The sequence below is a fragment of the Pan paniscus genome, chromosome 12, assembly GCF_029289425.2.
Source record: "Pan paniscus chromosome 12, NHGRI_mPanPan1-v2.0_pri, whole genome shotgun sequence".
Classification (NCBI taxonomy): Eukaryota; Metazoa; Chordata; class Mammalia; order Primates; family Hominidae; genus Pan; species Pan paniscus.
In genome coordinates, this window is record NC_073261.2 from 70,406,490 (window position 1) to 70,429,469 (window position 22,980).

At 39.3% G+C, this 22,980-nt stretch overlaps 1 protein-coding gene across 3 annotated transcripts in view; it reads left to right on the forward strand.

Moving 5' to 3' along the window:
- The first annotated feature begins 516 nt into the window (after positions 1-516).
- EFEMP1 (EGF containing fibulin extracellular matrix protein 1) overlaps positions 517-22,980 on the forward strand; it is a 57,768-nt gene continuing 35,304 nt past the window's right edge. The window contains exons 1-5 of one of the 3 annotated variants that reach the window (XM_055107914.2): positions 517-1,194; positions 1,970-2,010; positions 2,462-2,549; positions 6,642-6,690; positions 6,858-7,244. In XM_055107914.2, coding sequence (XP_054963889.1) covers positions 853-1,194; positions 1,970-2,010; positions 2,462-2,549; positions 6,642-6,690; positions 6,858-7,244 — 907 coding nt within the window. In that variant the 5' untranslated portion in view covers positions 517-852. The remainder of the gene's footprint in view (positions 1,195-1,969; positions 2,011-2,461; positions 2,550-6,641; positions 6,691-6,857; positions 7,245-22,980) is intronic. The other 2 variants (XM_003830849.5, XM_003830848.5) reach the window with 2 other exon arrangements.

Consider the following 22,980-nt stretch of genomic DNA (forward strand, 5'->3'; position numbering starts at 1 on the left):
ACTTTTCAGAAGAATGGGCTCATATACACATGCACGCGTGCACACACACACACACAATGGAATACTATTTAGCCTTAAAAACGCATATATATCTAAAATATGTGTGTACATATTTTATATATATGTGTTTATATATATAATATATATTATATTTGTATACACACACACATATATGCCACATTTTCTTTATCCATTTATCCCTTGATGGACACTTAGGTTGATTCCATATCTTGGCAATTGTGAATAGTGCTGCAATAAACATGAAAGTACAGACGTCTCTTCAACACACTGATTTCAAATCTTCCCAGTAAATACCCAGAAATGAGATTGCTGGATCATATGATAATTCTACTTTCAGTTTTTTGAGAAACCTCCATACAATTTTCCATCATGTTTGTACTAATTTACATTCCACCAACAGCGTACAAGCGTTCCCTTTTCTCCATTCTTGCCAACACTTGTTATCATAAAGGGAGGTTTGAGAGACCATAAAACAAACCCCACCTCACAATTTTGTTAGTGCAAGTTCTATTTGGCCTATTCCCAACACTAAGCACACAGTAGGTGGCAAATATTTGTTGAATGGATGAATTCTCATTTTTCTCCATTTGTGGAAGCAGACACCTCCTCAAAAAAAAAAAAAAAAAATCCGAAAGAAAAGGTAAAGGAAACAGTTCTATGAATGGGGGTTAATTTACTCTCCTAGCATTCACTTATTGGGAAAAAAAGTAACAGCAGTTTCTAGAACCCTCTGGTCTCTGAGGGAGATGCTGTGTTCCCCTCCTCAGAGAAGAAGAAAACGCACTAGAGAGTGGGAGCATCCCCAAGGCTGAAGCACATCCAGGACATCACATGTCAACGTGTCCTCTCTGGCCTGGGGTCCCCGCGAGTCTGGGAAACGAGGAGCTGGCAAGGGGGGGCAAGCGGGGGCGGCAAAGAGGGCCCCTGGAGCAGGGGGCGCGGACCTCGCTGCGCTGCGCGTTCTACCGCCGGGCTCGCAACGCTGGGCTCAGCGCTTGCGCCTCCCTCAGCTCTCTCCTCCGCCCCCCTTCGCCCTCCCCCTTTCCCTCCCTTTCTCCTCCTCCTCCTGCCGCCGCGGCCGCTGCCAGACTTCGCCAGATCAGACCCACGGGGCTGCCCTCCCCTGCGCACTCCCCTCGCTGCCCGGGCCCGGAGCGCAGCGCGGCCGCGCAGGTAGGAGCCCCCAACGGGGGGTCGCCCCGAGCGAGCCCAGTACTCACTGGGCCGCGCGCGGGAGAGTAAGTGAGGTGGGGTGAGCTGAGGGGTGTTGAGTACCCGAGAACTGCCCTGGACTGTGCAGGGTGTCTCGGGCAGAGAGGGAGGTGGAGGTGTGCAGCCTCGGAATGCGATCTGTCAGCAAGTGCGAGTACTCGGGTGACATCTGTTGGGATGGGCATGTGTGTGCGCGCCGACAACCAGCCGGCAGGGCTTTGCCCATAAACGTGGTTTTGAAAGTTTAGGGGACCAGTGTGCGAGATTTAAGCCGCACCTGGATTCCATAGGAGCTGGTTAGAAGCTGGGACGCTGAGCAGCTCCAGGGGACCGCCGCGTTAGCTTGCTGTTAAGAAAGGGGACCTCATCTCCCTGCCGGGCCAGGCCGCCCGCCCGAAACTGGTACCTCGGGCTGCGGTGCGATCCCTGGTTCCGGTCCTAGGCAGCCTGAAACCGAAGGTAGCGTGTCGGGGACCCAGACTGATAAGACAAAAGAGAATCTGTCGCTTTGGGCCGCCCCTCCACACAACCTGGGACTTTTAAACAAAGCTGTGCGCAGAGAAAGGCGTGGAAATGCCACTTTGAGAGTTTGTGCTGGGGGATGTGAGAAGCTCTGAGACATGTGAGAAGGTCTAGTATTCTACTAGAACTGGAAGATTGCTCTCCGAGTTTTGTTTTGTTATTTTGTTTAAAAAATAAAAAGCTTGAGGCCAAGGCAATTCATATTGGCTCACAGGTATTTTTGCTGTGCTGTGCAAGGAACTCTGCTAGCTCAAGGTGAGTATACTGGGAAAGCCTTAACGTTCTAGAGAACAGAGTTTTGCAGCCCCACCTCCATCCCCCGGGGTGTGGGATTGGGGGGCAGGAAATGCACCGTCTCCTTTGAAATGGATTACTGTTTTTTCCTTTCGACCCCCTCTTTCTGCAGCCTGCTTTGTAGGTGCAGTATAAAATGCACGCTGAATGTCTTTTGTATGTAAACAGCGTAGCAGGATGGAGTAACGTGAAATGCAATTCTACAGCAGTTTTTACGTCTTTGCTGCCTCGTTCGTTGGCTACCGAGAAGGTTCAGGAGGGGGAGGGGAGATGAGAAAGGAGATTGGAAGTTGAGTATGGTGGAGCCTCAGCCTCTCCCACCCTCCTTTCCTCGCTTGTGCTCACTGCTAAAGTTTTGTTACTTTCCCCGCAGCAGATACTAAACATCAGTTTCTCCTGTATTTTCTTTGAGATTCACAATGTTGAAAGCCCTTTTCCTAACTACGCTGACTCTGGCGCTGGTCAAGTCACAGGACACCGAAGAAACCATCACGTACACGGTAAGGGGTGATGGAATTTGAAATAAGTACGGTTCAGCGGGATTCTGTGACAAAAAAAAGACTTTACACACCCCTGCCAGTGTATTTGGGCTATACTCTGCTGAGGGTGATAAATTAAACAACACTTCATTCATGCTTCATATCTAAGATTCGTTGTAAATTGCCCCCTTGATCCTTTCAAAAGTTCATTGGGCTCACCACCTAAGATAGGAACCAATATGTAATCATTTGTGCAAGGCTAAAAATGGGATCCGTTCAAAAACTAAAACCAAAGAAAGTTACATGTTTCCAAAACATTCAACAAATTAATGGGTGTAAGGAACTGGAAAACCTGGATTCCTACCACATGCAGATAAAACCAATACGTGCAGAATAAGACTCAAGTCAAGTAAGAACGTTAAACACCATAAAGACACATGGCCTTCTTTGTGTACATGACATACATTCTCAAGTAAGTGGCCTTTATTGAATTTATAAAGGCTATATATTCATTCTTTTTGTATAACTTGATAATTCTAATAAATAAAGGCAGACAACAGTTTATGTGTTACCAGGATGCATATTGGCTAAAGTGGTTTTAAAACGTAATGTGTGCAACTCCGTTTTGCATTTTCTAATTAGCGTCTCTGATATTTCCAAGTAATATTTGATTAGTTAGTTGCATAGGTGTAACCAATGTTTAATAAAATATTAAAAAGATCACCTGACCCCTCCCACTGCTACAAATAGTTGTGGTGAGAACAGAGAAGGACAGTACTGACTTCACTTCTGGTGAGTTTGTTTGCACCTCTGTTCTGTGTTTTCTTGTCTTTAATCAGTGTTAGGCAAATGACATTTGTCCTGGATTGGAATATGAAAAACACATTTTTCTACTGCTCCCAGTTTAAAATTAAGTAATCCTACTCGAAAGAATGTGAAAAATTTTTGAAAAGAAAACTCTTAAAAATGAACTAATGTCAATTACTGATAATAAACATTATCTCACTTTTTGGTACCACATTATCCCTAGAATGTTAGTATTCATCTGGCAAATGTTCTTTTCTGTTGTTCAGATCCACTATAAATAAAATAGCTTAATACAAATATTTTGTTAACTTCATGTTAAATGCAGTTGCTTCCTCTGCTGAAGATAAATTAAGCAAGAAAAATGAAGGCATGTGCTGTTTATCTTAAAATGAAAATGTTTTGTTATTCAGACTAAACTTACTGCCTTCTCAGGGAGCTAAAATTAAATTCACTACCCACTTTTATAATCATCTCATAAAAGATTTTACTTCTTTTCCAGTTGCTTATCTTCTATGCCCTTCCCTTTGCTAATCACCTAAATCTTCCTCATTTTTACCAGAGAAGGTTCCCTGTGGCTTAAACATGATAGTTTTAAGACCACTAACTAGGGTTCATTATTATTGTAACAAATTTTCCAGATATGATACCCTTTTGTGCTAAGATTGGGCCTATTCTCCTTTAAATTTTATATGCCTAATAATTCATGGTTAAAGGACAAGATAATAACTATTTCTGAGTATCCCGCTGTGGAGACACGATCTCCTTTGATCCTTGCGGCAATGTGTAAGGTAAGTGGCATCATCTTCCTTCTACTAATGGTAGAACTGAAGATCAAAGAGAGTGTCTAACTTGCTTAGGGCTACATAGCCAAGTGGTGAAGCTAAACTCAGTCTAGGCTTACTTAATAGTACACTGACATTAAATGTCTAGAAGTAAATACCTAAAACAAATTGCAAGTCTTCTCTATTTACCATACAAATTATTCAAGTGAACTGCCATTTTTGCCTGGCTTGAAAGATACTTTTCAGAAGAATGGGCTCGTATCCACATAATAGCCTCATAGTCCTCTTCCATATTAAAGATGGTGTCCATTCAGCTGTTTACTCAACAACTATCTGCATAAGCAATTCTCATCACTATTAAAAGAATTTATTTGTTTACTAAGAAAATTCAGTCTCCTCTTGGAGAATTTAGCCTGGGAAGACAGTGTTGAAAACTACAAAGTTCCTAAGCAAGGACAAATGATACTATTATACAGATTATACAAATTGCCAAGGAAATAGAAAAGCAAGGAGGTGATTAATGTTGGTGCCAGCATATTAGAGGAGACAGAACTCTGTGCTGGTTCTTGAAGGAAGTGATGACCTTGGTTGGATTGATCTAGAAAGGCTGAAGAGGCACCTGAGTCAGAGAGTGGCATAATCAAAAGCTAGAGCTGAAAGCACCTGAGACCAATCCAGGTGGTGATAAGGTCAGATCAGCTGGAACTGGGTAGTGGGAAGAACCCAGAGATGGTGATGTTGAGAGATCTGCAGGTCACTGTGAGGTCTCAGAGAGAGGAGCAACATAACCAAGAGCACAAGAAAGATCATGGGGTCTGTATGCAGCATGTAGAGATGCGGGGCCTTGCCTACTCATGGGCCAGCAAAAGCCTTTCTCGGTAGACATGGTAGAAATGGACACAAAGTCAGCAGAGATGGAAGGAAAATAAGTGGAGCATTCAGCACTGATGTTAAAGTTGGAATCCTGGGTTTCGAAAAAGGTAGTGGTACCTTGAACACTGTTTGGGAAACAAGAAAAAAATTAGTCTGAGAGACAAAGTGAATTTAGTTCTCGCTCCAGTAAGTTTCAGACATCAGTAAAATATCTAAATGGATCTCTGGGCTTCCATTCAGCTATTTCCTTGTCAAGCATCCATTGTGTACATAAGCAGCTCTCAGTTATATTAAAAGAATTTAAGTTTATTTGTTTGTTTACTCCACTTTTGCTCAATCCTTCCTTGGGCTTCTTCCTTACAGTGACTTTCTCAAATGAGCATCTGATCAGATTGTTTCCTGAGCTTAAAAATTCTTCAGAGGCCTCTTATCGCCTGTAGCAACATTTCTCAAGAAGTAGTTCCTAGACAACCTGTATGGGAATCGCCTGGGATACTTGCTAAGAATTTAGATTCCAGGCCCCCTACCCAGACCTACAGAATCAAATCCTTTGGGTGGGCCCAGGAATCTTCATTTTAACAAGAACCCTGAATGATCCTTAGACACAATAAAGCTTGAGATTCACTGACCTTCAGGGTAGAATTCAGGCTTCCATTCCTAAAGAAAGGCTTTCTTGTTTTGGCCCTGCCTACCTCTGTAACCTCATCCTCCACCTACCCAGAACTCCTTGCAGCTCCTTCCCTTTTCAAAAATTTTATGCCTTTGTCACAATAGCCTCTCTTCCTAGAATTCCCACATTCATCTGGAAAAATCCTGCTCATCCTGTAAAGCCTGATTTACTGTCACCTCCTCTGTCAAGTCTTCCCTTCTGCCCTGCCATGCTCACCCATGCCCCCGGGCAGAGTCCATTACTCCTTCCTGCATACACTTGTAGAAGGCACCTGCCATCTTGCTGCAACTTGTCTACCTATCTGTCTCCTCTTCTGGTCTTTGAGCTGCTTGAGGACAGGGACAAAGTCTGCATCATCTTTGCATCCCCAGGCCCTAAAACTGCCTGGTTTCAGAAGGTGATCCATAGGCTGTTTGTTCAGTGGGTGAACTAGAGAGGAGATTGAAGCTGGGAACTGCTAGGAGGAACACCTCTGTTCCTTAGGAGCTGAAGGTAGGGAGCAGGTCAGGGTGTGAGATGGAGGTGCTTGAATGCTGTAAGAGGATTTAGAGAGAGAGAGAAGAGTCCAGGGCTGGTTGGGGGCGGGGGCGGGGGAGAGGGCGAGGAAAGAGAGAGAATTTGGTCTTTTTTTTTTTAACATTTCCAATGTGGGAAAAAAGGCAAATTAATAAAGAGCAGTCAGAGAAGTTGGAGAAGATTAGTCTCAAAACAGAAAAGAAGATGGTACTGGGCAACTGTACCAAAAAGAACAGAAGAGTTTAGGCAGCTGATGGTTGAGAATGGACCCCCGAAGCTGTCCAATGCACAGACTTGTCTTTTGAAAAAAAAGCGATAGAATGTTAAACCACCCATCTCATCATATATCTAGGACTTTAGCACAAGGATTGTTGCCATAAGAATGAAGCTTTTAGAGTGATTTCTTAGGGAATGGACACACCAATTAACTGTCTCCTGGCCCCACCTTTGATGTTTTCTTCACAGCAATGCACTGACGGATATGAGTGGGATCCTGTGAGACAGCAATGCAAAGGTGAGCCAGCTTCAAAGACTTCCATGTGATCATTGCCTTCTGTCTCCATCTCTTGTGTCACTCTTCCTGTCCTGTCTGTGTTATACCAAAAAGGCATGAGCATTATATTTACATGTTTGATTTTTCCCTCTTAGAAGATTCCTGACTTATTTTATTACTGACCACAGATATTGATGAATGTGACATTGTCCCAGACGCTTGTAAAGGTGGAATGAAGTGCGTCAACCACTATGGAGGATACCTCTGCCTTCCGAAAACAGCCCAGATTATTGTCAATAATGAACAGCCTCAGCAGGAAACACAACCAGCAGAAGGAACCTCAGGGGCAACCACCGGGGTTGTAGCTGCCAGCAGCATGGCAACCAGTGGAGTGTTGCCCGGGGGTGGTTTTGTGGCCAGTGCTGCTGCAGTCGCAGGCCCTGAAATGCAGACTGGCCGAAATAACTTTGTCATCCGGCGGAACCCAGCTGACCCTCAGCGCATTCCCTCCAACCCTTCCCACCGTATCCAGTGTGCAGCAGGCTACGAGCAAAGTGAACACAACGTGTGCCAAGGTAGGAATAACTTATTTTCCTAACCATTGAAAGCTTTTGCCCAAGTGCACCTCGTGGTGAGGATGATGATAATTTATTAAGGACTTCTCGCGTGCCAGACATCATGCTAAGTGCTTTGTCTGCATTATATTTAACCATCACAATATTCCTAAAGGGTAGTTGCTGTAGTTGTCATCATTGCTTTACAAATGGGAAACTGTGGCTTAGAAAGTTCATCAGTGGTTCCCAACCCTAGCTGCCCATATTTAGAGTCACTTGGGAACCTTTAAAACTTCTCGATGGCCAAGCTACACCCCAGCTCAGTTAAATCACAGTCTCTGAGGTGGGTTCCAGGCATTGGCTTTTTTTTCGGTTCCTCATGTGCGGCCAAGTTTGAGAACCAGAGGTCACACAGGTGCTAAGTGCAGAGCTGACCTTCCAACCCAGGAAGGCGGGTGCCAAAGTCACAGCTGGCAAAAGTCACCGTCAGGTTATTCACTGGGAATTTGAAATTATGCTGTCAAGCTACTCTACAGATGTACCCCTTTGGTTTCTCAAGTTTCTTTTCATCGAACTTGCCACAGACTTATTTTCCTCATTCAGGAGTAAAGAAATGGGGCTCCTGCTTCTCATTACCTTGGAGGGATTCTCCCCCACTCACGTTTATATCTCTTTTAAGCTCTCATTTGACTACGTTTCACTTATATCACTTGCACCATGGCATCATCTGCCTAGGGTTTTCTGTTTATTTTCACAGAGCATACACATCACTGTGTATTCTAGAAACAGCTGTAGGCTCATATTAGCAAAGTGATAAGAATCTGGGGCTTTGAAGACATGTAGGATATTAGCTAACTGAACTGTGCTATGAGATTGTTTCCCTTTCTTCTTGGCAAACCATTTCAGAGCAGCCTGGTGTGGAGACTGTGTTACTGAAATGAGGCCATAGGAGCCTCCAGACTCCTTTCTCCCTGCCAGAGGCTGATTAGGTAGATCCCATAGTGCAGAACTCCATGTCACCACCACATACGTGTATGGCACACGTGGGCCAATGGAAAGGGTCCAGGAGTTCTTACTTTCTAACTGGTCATGTGTAAGGAAGAGAGCACCTTCCTCCCTTAACACCAAGGGTTTCAATAGAGACCACTGAGCTGCTACATTAAATGTAAGATGCATTTTCTTGTGCCCTGGGATGCTGCCCCTTATTCACCCGTGTTTAGTTTTATCTTCTGTGTAAAAGATACTCGAGTTTAAATGGCTTAAAAATGAAGCAAGGGGCTGGGCACGGTGGCTCACGCCTGTAATCCCAGCACTTTGGGAAGATGAGGCGGGTGGATCACCTGAGGTCGGGAGTTCAAGACCAGCCTGGCCAACATGGCGAAACCCCATCTCTACTAAAAATACAAAAATTCTCTATGAATGGTGGCACATGCCTGTAGTCTCAGATACTAGAGAGGCTGAAGCAGGAGAATTGCTTGAACCTGGGAGGTGAAGGTTGCAGTGAGCCGAGATCATGCTACTGCACTCCAGCCTGGGCAACAGAGTGAGACTCTGTCTCAAAAAAAAAAAAAAAAAAAATGAAGGAAACTTGTCATGCTCTGACTCTTATTTATTTCATATTTTGTTTGTAAGCTTTAAGTACCCCACATCAAGACCTAACCCATGTTGTGATGGTGTCACTTTTCAGAGGGTGCATCGTATTAGCATCTGTTTCGTGTTACTGTCATGAGTCAGAATTCCAGTATTGATGATGAATGCTTCAGCATCTGCTTGATATTCTGATATTGAATTTAAGGATTATGTCAAGGAGATAAAATGATGAGGTTATTCTTATACATGTATTTGGGTTAATACTGATAAAAAAAATCTTGAGTTTATTTAAGATAGACCAACTTTTAATTGTGTTATTTAGTTATATAACTAGACTGGAAAGTTTGGTAGTATTTTTCCCAAAATCAAAAAATTTTGCTGAAAAATTCTTAAGTATCAACTTTTATATACTGAATTATTTTGAATACTTTAGATGTATACTTTAATGGTACTTGGGAGAAAAAAAAACCAGATAAATGAATGAGTCATTTCCCAAAGTAGTTTGTAGACCGTCATTGACATTTATGGTTGAATTCAAGAACAATGCCCAGAACTAAATGAAGAGGTCCTAGAATAAAATATATTCAAGACTTACAACATGTATTGGTTACGGTAGAAACTGTACTGTGATTAATGAAAATAAAATGCTATTTAACTTTTCTAGAAAATATTTAGACTACCTAACAAAGTAAGTTACGTTTCACATAGTAAAACATTTATAGTTCTTTCTTCTTTGGGAATTTTTTTTAGTTATAAGCAGACTATTAAGTGCCTTGCTTATGGAATATGCTAAATACATACCTGTTGACTGTGTGCACACAGGTTATTTCCAACCCAAATTGATCTGTGTAATTCAGCCAGTTTCTAAAATTTGGGATTGGTGTCTATACCATTGAAAGCAGGGTTAAAAGTTTTTTGGAAGGCTTAGGGCTTAAGTTGGATTTCTTCCCACCTCACAGTTTTGCAAAGTGCCCATAAATGTGGATTTACTTAATTGTTGATAAAAGGGGGTTATTTCATATGATAACAACAGGATAATCTGTCTAGGGAATTTGACTAACATAAGTCGAGTCACACTTGTGCCCGTTTCTTATTGAGCTAATCAAACATGCAGTCCAGCTTCTTCTAATTGCCTGCAGATGTATGACATTCTCATTCCAGGCCAGCAGCACAAAATAATATTTTATAACCAATGTGGAAGTATGGGGACCTGTTTAGAACAATAATGTGCTCTAAGGACCTATATTATTGACATCATCATGGAGTTTGAAGAGTCTTCTGTTTTAATAAAGATCTCCACTCCCTTTTAAATGTTGCATATTTATGCCCAGTAATCCAGACACATTTCCTATGGTCTACTGGATAGAATAAATGAATCTTACAGATGAGTCTTATTTGCATAAAAATTATTTCTTTTTTCTATGTATATTTTTTAGCAGGTATAGTTTATCATTATATAACCTAAAACTCAGGACATTTTAAATGTAAGAACTGAAATCTGTACTGTGTTTCAGTCTTCAAATCAATTGTGCCTTTGAATGCACTATACCAGTCACAGATGGCTTCTAAATAATTTAAATAATACCACTAGACATTTTAAATGTACACTATTTTATAAATATATCCTTTAAATAGCTGTCCATTTAACTGTTTAATGAAAACATGATATGTTTATTCCCCTTCATGTATTTTTGGGGGTGTTTTCAGTTTTGTACAAAAACAAGGAGTTTGAAATACAACATAACATTCAAAGATCAGGTCACAGTGAGCAGGTTTTTTTCAGGTAATTTTTTGCTAAATGAGGATCATGCTGTGGGAGCCAGTAACGCTGGGAGTTTCCCATGACTGACATTATTCTTGGCATCTATAAAATGAAGATCATTTCAGTGTTACATACCTGGGGCCATGTATAGATAGAGTTTTCGAAATTAATTGTTTCCATTAGATATCATCTGCCTCAAAGACAACAGATACTCATCTACACCAAAAAGAAGTTGAATGAATGGGGAATATATTATAATCTGTTGATGGCTCACTTTAGTTTTCTACACCTTTATTGCATAGTCTCTTTCTCCTTTTTTTTTGAGACAGAGTCTCACGCTGTCACCCAGGCTGGAGTGCAGAGGTGCTATCTTGGCTCACTGCAACTTCCACCTTCTGGGTTTAAGCAATTCTTGTGCCTCAGCCTCCCGAGTAGCTGTGACTAAAGGCGTGCACCACCACGCCCTGCTAATTTTTGTATTTTTAGTAGAGATGGGGTTTCACCATGTTGGCCAGGCTGGTCTCGAGCTCCTGACCTCAGATGATGTGCCCACCTCAGCCTCCCAAAGTGCTGGTGTTACAGGCCTGAGCCACTGTACCTGGCAATAGTCTCTATATAATCTTTCTAAAGGAGATGGAGTTAGAAATCACTAGATGAAGTTGAGAAAGGATTTTTTAAAATCATATATAACTTTCTAAGACTTCCATTCCTGTATTAAAAAAAAAAAAAAGTAATTTGGGAACTGACAAGAAAGAGAAAGCATTGATTGCCCCAATTGAAGAAACTTGTTTGTTTAATTGAACTTTAAAAAAATTAAAACACATGGTATTTTGCATAGCTGGTAATTAAGCCACTACTAAACCCTGTCAGGACTTACAGGCATGACTACTAACTTGGTAAAGAAACTGTGCCATCGAGAAATGAACTCAGTACGAATGCCCAATAAAGTTGATTGTAAAACCAAATCGAGTACAGTACCTGGCTTATATTGTATAAAGTATCATTGAGAAATATGAAAAAAACATACCCTAGGGTTTCCACCATCTCTGTCTACCAGAACTGTCCAGTTTCAAAACCAAAAGCTCCATGTTCCTGGAAATGCCTTTGTCCCAGGCAAATAGGATGGTTGAGCCCCTAGCATACCCACATAGCCAAATCGCCTGCACCTCACAGACAAGAGTGAAGAAGTCCTAATGTTAGAGCCATTTTTTCAGGTTGAGGCATTGCTTGTCCAGTGAGACTATTTTTACAATTTGTTTTGTACTTTCAAAAGACAAACTGCATTGATTTTTAAGTAGTTGGACAGAGTCTTTCTTTGCAGTTGTCGGGATCCCATTTGCCAGTGTGCCAATGAGCAAGTTTCTACATTGTTTTAGATGTTTTATGTGTAGGATGCCTGGACATTAGAACCTGCACACTTAGTTATGTGTCATATGTGTCATACCATGGGAAAGTTAGCAATCTTTTCACATTCCCACCTAGAAAAAATTTCACCACACAGCCAAATTAAATACTATGTTTCACCTATAAATTTTTCAGTTTGCTAAAATTTTTATTTTTTCCAACTTTCAGCTATATTTTCAATCATTTTATTTTGTCATTATTACATGTGATACAGGAGTGATTAGAACACTAAAAAATACATATTTGCCTCCTGTAAAGTCTAAAGGAACAAATTACAGTGTACATAGGGTTCAAATTTAAAAACCTCTATAGTCTTAGGCATCATCCATTTATATTCTACATATTTCTTTATAAACTTAAGGGTAACTAAACTACTCTTTTGAAAAAGGAAGAAGTTATTATCTGTACATCTACCTTTGCAAAGAGGAACTTGAAGTAACATATACAGCTTCTCAGATGCTAGGGATATCTTTCTTTGACTTCTTTCATTTTAAACTTAAGTGATCTTATATCCAGAAGAGAATTAGAAAATCATAGTGTAACCAAGTGGCTTAGATACCTGGCATTGTCATTACCAAACAGCTTTCAAACACTGCCCTTTTGTTGATTCTCATTAATGTCATTAGGGTCGCTGGCTGCATGGGTTAGTTTTGTGAGGAAATGCCTAATTTTTCTTCCATATAATTATACAGCCCAGTGAAGACCTGTGATCTCAGAAAATAGATATTTTGCAAAAGGAAGACTATAATTGAGTAAATTATGATGTTAACCTTAAAAAAAAGTACTTTAAGCAGTAAGAAAAATGGGCATTTAGCCTGCTTACAGTTCTTCATTGTTTTTAGTTGTTAATTATCTCAAGTACCTGAAAATTCTCTTAAGTTATATAAATGGATAAGAGTTGAGTTTACAGGGGAGACAATTATTTTTCAAATAAGCCGATGCAGTGTATGGAAGTAATTGATTTACTCCTAAAAAAAATCTAGCATTGTTTCATAATTTACTTTTCAATATGCTGCAGCCATTAAATTTCTAGTCAATTTATGTCATTTTCAATACGCATTTGTGAGCAGTATTTATAGGTATCTGATTCATACACAGTCAGAAAGTGTTCTTAAAATTGCTTCATAAAAATTGAATGACAACCGTTAGAGGTGGAAGGATAGAAGAGGTCAGTATGATCACTCTCCTGCAGCAGGACTGTGCTACACACCTCCCTAATTCAGTGGTTCTCAAAGTGTAGTCCCTAGACCAGATGCATCAAGCATCATCAGGTAACTTATTAGAAATGCAAATTTCTCAGGTCCCACCCCAGACTGACTGAATCAGAAACTCTGGGGCCAGGACCAGCAATCTGGTTCTGGGATTATACTGTTTTAACAATATATTATATAACATATATTGTTATAATAAGACAATTAAATATAAGACAATATATTTAATATATATAACTACATATAGCTATATAACATGTAACTATATATTGTTTTAACAATCCCATAATATGGATGCCTACTCAAGTCTGAGAACCAATGCCTTAACTTAATCTTAACTTCTGCTATATAAATCAGAGGGCAGGGTCAGAATACTTCACATGGGATATGGGAAGCAGTGAAAAGAAAACATCAAAAATATACATTCTGCCTCTAGGATAAGTTAGTATTTCTATTTTACTTTTCTCACTCTTCTTACTGTCATCACCAATACTCCGATTCCTAAACATGGGTGGCCATGAGTCCTGATTAAGACTGTATCCCTGAACCAAGGACATGATGTATGCAATCTAAAGGAAAAAAGGACATATTAACAAGAAAACAGGATACACATCTCTATAAAACCTACAAATATGCAATCATATAACTATCCTTAAATTGTCAATAGGTGAGACTCTAATTTTTATTCTGGCTATGGCAATGACTGATGCTAAGTGATACCTATATCTTCTATAGGGCTCCTCCTTAAGTTCATGGCACAAACTTGTGAGATGAGGCAATGCTGTAGCGGTTCGGTTTGTGTAGAACCACAAAAGAGAAGGAGATTGACTCTGACTTTGACTGTAAAGTATCCTTCAGTCACCAAAGTGATATGAGATCCTTTCAATATCAGATGCACAGCTAACCATCTCTTTCCATTTAGACTCTGTAAATATCAGATATTTGAAGAATGTTCACATAAGCATCTTCTTTCAATTTAAACTTTATCAGAAATTTACTTCCCATCAAAGACGAGGAGATTCTTTTTAAGACTAGTTAACACTTAATCTGTGGAATGAATTTCCTCCTCCCCATTGAAGCAAGAAGAAGGAGATTAGAGTAGAATTGCAAGCCCGGGTAACTTCAGGAAAGTGCACTGGTACTGGCTCATTATTTATTTATCCAGCAGGAAGTCTCAAGCTATATTCCCTGAAATCAACAAGTCGCCCCTTTTGTAAGGATTGCCTTTGCACGTGTTGAATTGCTGGCACAATTTTATTCTTTGAAACCAAAGAGTAAACAAAAATTTTCCCAATGTGTTTGATTTTACATGAATGTACAAATAAGTAATTCACACCGCATCTGAAATTCATTAGCATGTTGCTTTTTCCAGGAGGTAATTGCAAATCGCACACTCAAAATAAAACTGATCAAGAAAACTGCATTTCAAATATTGGCAAAAGAAAATGCTGTTATTGCAAAAATTTAAAAAGAATTGCAGGTTTGTAGTTTAAACTGAAATGATTTGTAAACATTTAATAAAAATGAAGTGAATAAATGACATGAAAGGAAGGCTGAATGCCGAGCTGTTAGCATAACTACAGATTAAAAGAAGAAACAGCTAATCAATGTATATAAATGTGTACTAAGTAGACTAAAAAGCTTGAGATTTGCACTAAGTCAAATTCTAAAAGTTCAACTACCTTTCAAATGATTGTACATCTATCCCATCCAGGGTAACTAGGCAGTATTGCAAGTGAAATTGATCAAATGGAACACAAAACCATTCCATTAGAGTTCAGTGAATTCAGTCAAATTTGAGAACCACTTTCTGCTGTAGCTTAATAGAGTCAAGGTAGAAGGAAGGAATGCTCATAGTCTTTAGGGAATTTGTAATAATTGTCCCATGAGTTATCAAAAAATAAAAGAAACAAACAACAGTTCAATAAAGTAACATGAGACATCACTAGAAGTACATAATGAATTGCCAAAAGTAGATGTAAAACTAGTATGTGACACAGGTAGCACCACAATTTACTAAAATACATATTTGGACAGAAAAAGAAAACGAGTTCTCAGAAATGTGGTTAAGGACAAAAGTCTGTTTCCTCGCTGGAATGGGGCATTTGGGAGAGAATGATGAGGGGACATTGGGAAATCTGACAAGGAAATTAGCATCCAAATATCAGAGGAAGTAATCATACTGTAACTGCACAGAACAAGTGAGAAGCATTGTATCATGTCCACATTCCATCTGTCCTAGAATGATTTCCCAGGAGAGGTCCCCAGAAACAGTGTGTTTCTGATTGGAATGCTAGCAAGATAAGGTGGGGAAGAAAACCAAATCAGAAAGAACAATTGATGAACCACTTTGCAGAGCAAACATCTATGACTGGTTCCATCCTCAGTAACTCCACCAAAATGCTAATAAATTCATTTAGCTCTGTCTAAACATATTCCAGAACTGCATTCTGTTTTACTTATTATTGAATAGGCAATTAGTATATGTTGTTTGTATAAATGAATAGATTTTAATCATCGGAGAACTCAGACTTAAACCATCCTTGAAAACAAGCTACCAAGTACCATGTGTATATAAGGTATATTTCCCAACTATAAATGTTATACAATATTAGTGTGGTCCATCAGTAATTATTGAAAGAGACTGTTCTGTCCCTTTTAACATGGAGGTCTCAGATACCTTGTCCCCGTTTTAAGCTTATGCTACTTGAAAGAAGGATTCATAAAACCTATTCTTTATATCCTGGATTACTAGGTTTTCTGTAAATATTAGTGACTAAACAGGTTGGTGTTATTCCTAGAGCAAGACTAGTAATTGGGAACACTAGAATTCTTTTTTATTTTCCAATAAGCCATTTAACCAGGGAATGCATTTCTGTATCAAATACATCCTTTCTCAGAAATCTCATGGTGAATAATGAAAATACACTTTGGTTGGGAAAGTGTTAATATTTATGATACTTGAGGTCAGATAATCATAAGCCTGAAAAATATTTTTGTTTTTATAATTTTATTTTTAATTGAAAAATATACATATTTATGGGGTGCAATGTGATGTTTTGATATATGTATACACTATGGGATGATTAAATCAAGCTAATTAACATAACCATTACTTCACTTGTTTTTTTGCAGTGTGAAAATTTAAAATCTACTTGCTTAGCAGTTTTGAAATATACACCATATTATTATTAACTATAGTCACTATGCTATGCAACAGATTTCAAAATCTTCCTGTTTAACTGAAACTTTGTACCCTTTGATTAACGTCTCCCCATCTCCCCCCATTCCCACCCTCAGCCTCTGGTAACCACATTTTTCCCTCTACTTCTATGAGTTTGACTTTTTCAGATTGCACATTTAAGTGAGATCATGCTGTAATTGTCTTTCTGTAAGGGTAGAAAACATTGATGTGAGCTCTCTGATACTGTGAAGAAACTCAAGGCTTTTGATGAACTTCTGTAAAATAAGATCAAGGGAGAAGGACTCTGAGCAGTCCATCTTACCTTGGACATTTCCCTGGCTAGAAATTATCCTTCTCAAATTTGTTTTTAGAATCCAAGAAAGTCACTTAGTTGTGTACAGGTGATTTAAAAGAAGAGTTTTCTGATCTTGTCCCAAAGTAGAGAAGCTCGGGGGAGCTAGATAAGTGAGAAGAAAAAGTCATAGCTCTCAGGAACCCAGGAAGAAAGAACAGAGGTTACTGAGAGCCCACTGAGAACTGTTAACTAGCTGAGACTTGAACTGTAGGTGAAATAAGAGTGACGTAGGGAAGGGAATCCAAGACAGCCATAAAAACTGCATGTGCTTTTATGTGTGCCTAGTTAAAATGAGAATCATGACAGGAGCTGGAACTGCATGTAGTTAAATCGTTGTGGGGAAGGTGGTGAAATAAGTTTTCACTCTAAACAGCCTTGTGTGTTGCAAGGAATCCAATCCTACTCCCTTGAGTGAAGCCACAGAACACAATCCAAAGTGGGAAACAACTCATGGGGTCCAACTCACTGCCCACCTTGCAGACCAAGTCTCTCACAACCCGGGTTAGGGAAGAATTTTTATTCAATGATGATGTTAGATTTCCCTTGTGAAATATTTTGCAGCAAAGCCCTCCTCTTGTACATACATTCACACCAGCATGCCATTAAATTAACATTTTTACTATTTTCTGAAAACTTATATATCCCAATATTTTCTAATATACCAGAATGACAAAGGGCAGTGTAAGTCTGTTTTTCAGAGTTTGCTGTTGAATCCTCAGAATCGTATTTTTACAATTTGTAAATGTATGATATCAAAAGATTCCACTTCTAAAAAAGAAAAGAATATCCCAAGAGAAATAACTAAAAGACACTTTAGAAACCTGCCTACGTAGGCTAAATACCCCTTTTCTTGCCTAGTTTATTCTAACTATTTATGCCCACACATGTGCGCACATACAGATACCTATTCAAGTACATGCCTATACACATGCATATGTACAAACATGTGCACACATTATTTTCAGTAGGAAGGTACCATGTACCAAAATGAAACTGATCATAGTTGATGATGCTTCTGAAATGACTGAATGCAGAGAGAGGTTTCCTCTCATTATTCCTGTAACATTAACACTGGAAACTGCTTTCTGAATACATATGTTTACCTATCACAAGAGAACAGGACACCCTGGACAGTTAACTACACTTTTTGCTGAACAAAGAATTGTGTTAGATGGATTAAATAGAAAGTGTTGACAAAAAAGAAGTGAAGGTGCTGAGGTATAACCTCTGAGGCTTTGTCATCATATACTTCTGCAGCAAGATGATCATTTCATTACTAATCTTTCTCAGAGATTTGCCTGGATTTCATCCTGACCCACTATTTTATATTGAACAACTTAATTTTTGGCAAAATTGACATTTTTGATGAACTATCATTTAAGGTGGATTCAAAAATGACTTATCTGGGACTGAACTGAATCTCCAGGCTTTTTCATTCTTCAGACTTTGGTAAATTATATAGTCAGGAAGTAGTCTGAAATAGAACTCCACTCAACAAGCAAGGCAGAAAATTCCAGTCATTCATTATGAATTAAACTTTGCAGTAAAAGCTGTGGGCACCTTTTGTTAAAACAGTTCATGTCCTGGAATATCAGAAGAATCTTAATCCAGGGAGGGAGCCAGAAAAAAAAGTCCTCCCATACAAGCTGGTAAAGATGAAGGGTTTTGGCTGGGCATGGTGACTCAAGCTTGTAATCCCAGCACTTTGGGAGGCCGAGGCAGGCAGATCACTTGAGGTCAGGAGTTCGAGACTAGCCTGGCCAACATGGTGAAACCCCGTCCCTACTAAAAATACAAAAATTAGCTGGGCGTGATGGCACATGCCTGTAATCCCAGCTACTTGGGAGGCTGAGGCAGGAGAATTGTTTGAACCTGGGAAGCAGAGGTTGCAGTGAGCCAAGATCACACACTGCCCTCTAGTCTGGGTGACAGAACGAGACTCCGTCTAAAAAAAAAAAAAAAAAAAGATGCAGGGCTTTGTTCTGAACTTCAATCATATGACCTCCCTCCTTCAGTGATTGTCGTGGGTCGGGGTGGGGGGTAAGCTAATGGTAAAAAGAAACTAAATGGAAGAAGGAAATTTAATTGTCGTGCAATTTAAGCAGATAATAATAGTTCTGTAAAACAGGAAAGATTAGTGAATAGCTCATTCAAAAAAATGTTAAATAGCAAAACTATTGTAAATTAGAGCTCAACTCTAAGTAAACTGAAAAATATTTTCATTGATTTTTCAATTTAAGCAGAAAAATGGATTGTGTAAGCATGCCAGAGCATTAGTTTCCAATAAACCAACCTATCACAGAAGGTTAATACACCAAATGGACTATTAGAATGTCAGTCTGTTAGAAAAAGAGCTTATACTATCTAATTTCATTGTAAAAACTTGGCTACAAACAGTATTAGGATTCTAATAGAGCTTTAAAGAATTATTGGAAAATCAGGCTGGGCGCGGTGGCTCACACATGTAATCCCAGCACTTTGGGAGGCTGAGGCAGACAGATCACCTGAGGTCGGGAGTTCCAGACCAGCCTGACCAATACGATGAAACCCTGTCTCTACTAAAAATACAAAAATTAGCCAGGGGTGGTGGCATGTGGCTGTAGTCCCCAGCTACTCGGGAGGCTGAGACAGGAGAATCGCTTGAAGCCGGAAGGTGGAGGTTGCAGTGAGCCGAGATTGCACCATTGTACTCCAGCCTGGGCAACAAGAGCGAAACTCTGTCACACACACACAAAAAAGAATTATTGGAAAATCTGTTTACAGTATCAAAGTCAGGAACAGGCAGACTTTACACATTACCAAAAGTATTATAAACTTATTATGAAATTTTCTTAGTAAAATACATAGTTTCTGGTTTCAGATTAAAGGAAAAGTTTATAGTGACAAGAGAAAATCAGGAAGACCTTAATAAAGAAGATTACAGTAATTATTTATTTAAAAATGTGAATGGTATTTTGCATTTTCTCCATAGCTTAAAAAAATTGAGTAAAAGTCCTGAGAAGTGGATAAAACTAACTGCAAGCAACAGACCTGTTTATTTTTCAGTGTAAATCTTGATAGGCTGAGAAGATAGGAAAAGAAGAATCAGTGCAGGTTCAAATTCATACCAAGCCTTTGCAGTTGGAGATCCTAAGTTTTGTAATTATTCTAATAGGTAATATATTATTGTTATGCCAAAGCTGTTGCTTAGCAAAAAAAAAAAAAAAAAAGCTACTATCCCTTAGAAGAGAAGAAATAATTTCTCTGTCACAGTTAGGTGAACCTCTGTATTTAGTCAAGGTTCTCCAGGAAAACAGACCCAATGGGATACATGCAGAGGAAAAGAGGGAGAGAGATTTACTGTGAGAATTTCTCATGTGATTATGGAAGCCAAGAAGTCTCATCATCTGCTGTCTACAAGCTGGAAAACAAGGAAAGCCAGTGGTGTAATTTGGTCTAAGTCTAAAGGGCTAAAAAGGGTGTGGGAGATGGGAACTGCTAGTGTAAGTCCCAGAGTCCAAAAAATCTGAGAACCAGGAGTAGCTCCAATGCTCCTTTCTTAAGGGCAGGAGAAGATGGATGTCCCCTTTCAAGAAGAGAAAAAGAAAATTAATCCTTCCTCTGACTCTTTGTTCTATTTGGGCTTTCAATGGACTGGATTACATCCACCCGCTTTGGTGAGGGCCATCTGCTTTACTCAGTCAATTCAAATGCTATCTATTCTGGAAACACCATCACAGACACACTCAGAAATAATATTTTAACAGCTATCTAGGCATCCCTTAGCCCAGTCAAGTTGACACATAAAATTAACCATCACAAACTCTTAACCACAAAGATCACAACTGGGTAACAGCAATTGCTGAAAATTCATGACTTGGTGTTGCTTGCCTATTGGTCAATTTAAAAAATATATACTGCATGCTATTATCATGAAAAACTCAAGCTATTGATGGTACTTCCTGGATCTTCTGCAAATCTCAAGTTTCAGTGGCACTCACCCTCTAGCACCACCTACCACCACCACACAGCACTCAAGTATGAAAATCAGTCTTCTAAGGAAAAAGCAAAAATTCAGGGAGTACCTGCTAGGGTAGGGGCCAGGACTATATTCAAACATACATTTGTGGAGAAAAAGCAAAAACGGAGCAAACAACCGAGCCATACCTTTATCTTCCAGGCGCTGCCTCTTACCCTGAAAGACAGGACCCCCTGTAAGAGAAATGACAGACAGAAAAAAAGTTGTGGAATGTAACTGGGAGGGAGAAAGAGAGCAAGACAAGGGAGTTGAGGACAATGAGCAATCACAAGACTATACCAATCAAAAGTAGATTCTCCTAAAGTATCTCATAAGATATTGTAATTACCAACTGTCCACTCATATATGTATGTATACATATATATGTATACATGCATATATATTTGTATAAGTGCATGTGTCCCTCAAAAGACTGATGAAGGAAAATAGAAAAGGTGACACCTAATAAATCGGTTTTGCTGTTTTTATAAAATTGGCTAAAGAAGTCTTTAGATTTGGGATTCAATTGTTTAATATGTTTTTTAGAATCTCCTGTGTGTTATGCATTATAGATTAGTGCTTCTCATATATTAATGAACATATCAGTTCCCTGGGGAAGCTGTTAAAATGAAAATTCTGATTCTGGGTAGGTCTGGGTTAAGGCATGACATTATACATTTCTAACAAGCTCCCTGGTTTTGTTGATGTATGCAGAACCTGTCTTCCAGTAGCTGACAGTATCCTTCCTACCAAGAAACTGATATGTCTAATGGATTCTTCATCCTCTACTTTCTGCAGCAGCAAATGGGGTATAATCTGGATAGAGTCAAATTTGCATGTGGTTACTTTTCAAAAATACATTTTTCTCCTTTGGTTAGATACTGTTTCTCCAATACAAATTACATTGTAACAGCTATAGCTATAAATCACAGATATTTCCCTCTCTTACTAATTAATAGAATTTTCTCCTGTAGTGGAATGTTTTTATGCTTGAATGCTCAAGAGGATTCCAGAAAGTAGTCTTTGGCAGCAAAGGGTGGTGGAAACCCCATGAAACTAAGCAATAGACAAAAGTTCCCATTTGGGTCTTCCCCTAAATGACTTGCTGACTTTATTAAATCAGTTCATCTTGCTGGATAGTTTTCTCAGCTATTAAAATTAAGAGTTGTCCTTTCAGCTCTTACTTGAAATTATTTACAAAGAACAGGAAAGAGAAAGAGACAGAGAGAAAATGAGTGCACTTTGTCTAGGCTGTAAGCCTTGTGGATCTATGGTGATGATATGGTTCTTGATTGATATATGCCTGGCATTTAAGCTGTTTCCATTGATAGTTCATCTTTGCCTTTTGGATGGCATTTTTATCAGGAAAACATACCGAGGCAAGTCAAAATCCACCTTGGGAAGAATGCAGGTGCATTCTGTGATTATAATAGCATTAATGACGCAGAAGCAAAAAACCAGCTGGTTCTAATCACCTGAATCTTTATTGACAAAACAGTTCACACCTACTACTAGTTGTTTGCTAAAAGTCTGCACCAAATCACTGAAGCTTTAAAAGCTAGATCACTGCAGTCTTTTCCCCAGGCACTGACATGGGTAATTACGGTATTGTGGTTCATGCCACAGCCCCAGACTTCATTTCAATCCTAGCTTGGAAAGGAGTTATTTTTATTTTGGTGCACAGGAAATAAACTTTTTGCATATATTAATATAACCCCATGTAAAATGTAAAGGTGCCAGCACTAAATGTGACCAGCCCTTTGTTATGTTCTTGATTCTTGAATTAAGGTTTCCCATCTTCACTGGAGACGAGTGCCTTTCGGCAAAGAACTATCTGTTTAAAGTCTATGAATTAGTTCATTTCACCTTTTGGAATTTCTTTCAGCCTCCAACTCAAACCATGCTTACAACCAAAGCCATGAGTCTTGCCTGAGTTTATGTATTATTTTCCATCACATATGAACCATAAGGAAGTCTATGTGCTAGTTAATCTGTTACTGCATAACAAATTACTCCAATGCTTAGTGACTTAAAACAACAAACATTTATTACCTCACCTTTTCTCTGGGTCAGGAATCAAGTTGTGGCTTAGCTGGGTCCTCTGACTTTGGGTCTCTGACAAGGCTGCAGCTCATTCAAAGCTTGACTGGAAAGGATCCACTCCCTAGCTCAAATACTAGTGGTTGCTGGCAGGATTGACTTCCTGCCTCTGTTTCTCATAAATTCTTCCACCTTCAATTCCTTGCCACATACA